Source organism: Cyprinodon variegatus, unplaced genomic scaffold (genome assembly GCF_000732505.1).
Source record: "Cyprinodon variegatus isolate N-32 unplaced genomic scaffold, C_variegatus-1.0 Scaffold183, whole genome shotgun sequence".
Lineage (NCBI taxonomy): Eukaryota > Metazoa > Chordata > Actinopteri > Cyprinodontiformes > Cyprinodontidae > Cyprinodon > Cyprinodon variegatus.
Window position 1 is genome coordinate 532,235 of NW_015150636.1, and position 1,919 is coordinate 534,153.

General features: G+C 34.8%; 1 protein-coding gene across 1 annotated transcript in view; it reads left to right on the top strand.

The window, feature by feature from the left end:
- Positions 1-1,919, top strand: part of LOC107087399 (dual oxidase 1-like) — a 34,831-nt gene that overhangs the window by 23,131 nt on the left and 9,781 nt on the right. Inside the window, exon 19 of the mRNA XM_015378967.1 lies at positions 1,603-1,702. Within this exon, the coding sequence (XP_015234453.1) occupies positions 1,603-1,702 (100 nt within the window). The remainder of the gene's footprint in view (positions 1-1,602; positions 1,703-1,919) is intronic.

The following is a 1,919-nucleotide window of genomic DNA, read 5'->3' on the forward strand; positions in this document are numbered from 1 at the left end:
TCTTTTTCTCCTTCAACTGTTTGGAGCAAAAAGAGCAAATCAGCAAATTTCTACAGACAAAGCTTTTCAATGCTAACTGCAAAGCATCAGTTAGCATGTTGATTATAAGTTTATGCATCTCCATTTATTTAATTCTTTGCTCTACAAACTGCTTATTTTTGTATATGTTCACCTTAAAATTGCCATCCTACTTTATTTATCCATTAAGGCTATATTTGTGTTTACTGAATAATTTAAAGGGATCGTGCTCCTTTTTGATAAAAAAACAACAGATTCTATATGAAACAGGGTACATTTCTGTACTACAGCTACTATAACTCTTTATTTATTTATAAAGTACTTTAAAACAGCCATGGATGAGACCGCGTGCTGCACATATAAGGTGAAACATTGAAACGTGTACAAACCATAAGAACAGAAAGTCTATAAAAAGCAATAATGGAAACAATAAAACGCAGTAAAAATAGCATCTTTTACAGAAAAGGCGATCCAAAGTGCTTTCCTAGGCATCAAGGGTACGACAAAAACAAAACTACAAACTGTGAAAGAACTGCTTTAAGGAAACAGGTGTTAAAATACAGGTTTCTGGGGAAAATATAAGTCCAACTTTAGATGTGAGTTTTGTTTTTATTTTCCTTCCAATTATCTTATCTCTAATCTGAGGCTTCAAACAAGCAAACAGTTTATGAGAGACTCTGATGAAAAGCTTCAACTCTTTGGGTAAAGTACTGTGGATTTTCTTGTGCATGCATTGTTTCCAGTGGTAACCAGCTGTTTTTTTAACATACATTTTTTTCTTAGAGTTTATTACAAAATCTGAGGAGCTTAGAAAATTATTGCTGTCTCACTTTCCAAAAAAGTAAAAAAACAAAAAACAAACAAGACCCTTAAACAGAGGGTTAGGGTTAGTAAGCCAAATATGCACTTACAATAAAATTGCAATTAAAACATTGACATGTAACATGGTTCCAGACAAGAAACCTAGGGTAAACTTTGTTTATATGTTGGTTTGTTTTAACTACAGCAGCAAGTTCTAATAAACTTAAATGTTAAAAGAAAATTACTGAAAAACCCCCAAAACACGGATGGATATGATGTGCCTCAGACTCTGCATCTATTTATAAATCAAAAACATGCTTCAACTTTCTCGGCTTAAATTTTTTCTTGAAAGTTTCCCAGTTTGGAGCATTGACTCCCAAACCAACAACAACAGAGATAATCTTGTTTAGTCGAAGTTTTTCATGCAGAAAACAGCGTCATTAAGTTCTTAAACAGGATTTTATTTATCATTGTGGTTTAGTCCTCCAGGAACCCCAACAGATCAAATCCTATAAGAGGGTTTTTAATCTTTTTTCGCCTTAAAATGAGACAAGATGGCTTTCTTGCGTGACATCTGGCATGACAAAAGAGGTTTAAAGTCTTTTCTCTGCACCAGGATAAGACTTAGAGCTGTTTAATTACTACCTCTTTACCCAGCAGCGTTCTCTGGTTTCTGAGTAAAAAATGTGAATCAGTGGACGTCATTAAGCTCATATTTTGGCTAGTTTTGTGTCATTGTGTTTTTTTGCTTGTTGCTCATTGGATTTTCTGCTCCTGCTGCAGTTGCTCACAGCTTGGGTCACGTCGTCAACGTCTACATATTCTGCACCAGCGACCTCAGCATCCTTTCCTGTCTTTTTCCAAAAGTCATAGCCAACAATGGGTAATATTACACAGTGGATCATTTGTAAATGTCTGTAAGGGATTTATTTTTCTTTAGTTCACATCATGTCATCTCAGGTCACTTTCCAGTTCAACCAGATCATCCAGTCAGATTGATTCAAAGTTTTCTATCTAAGGAAAACCAGCTGATTGCATAAACTCATTGATGGTTTTCCAGCTTCAATGTGCATGTTTTCTTAGAAATTGCAAGGTTTCAT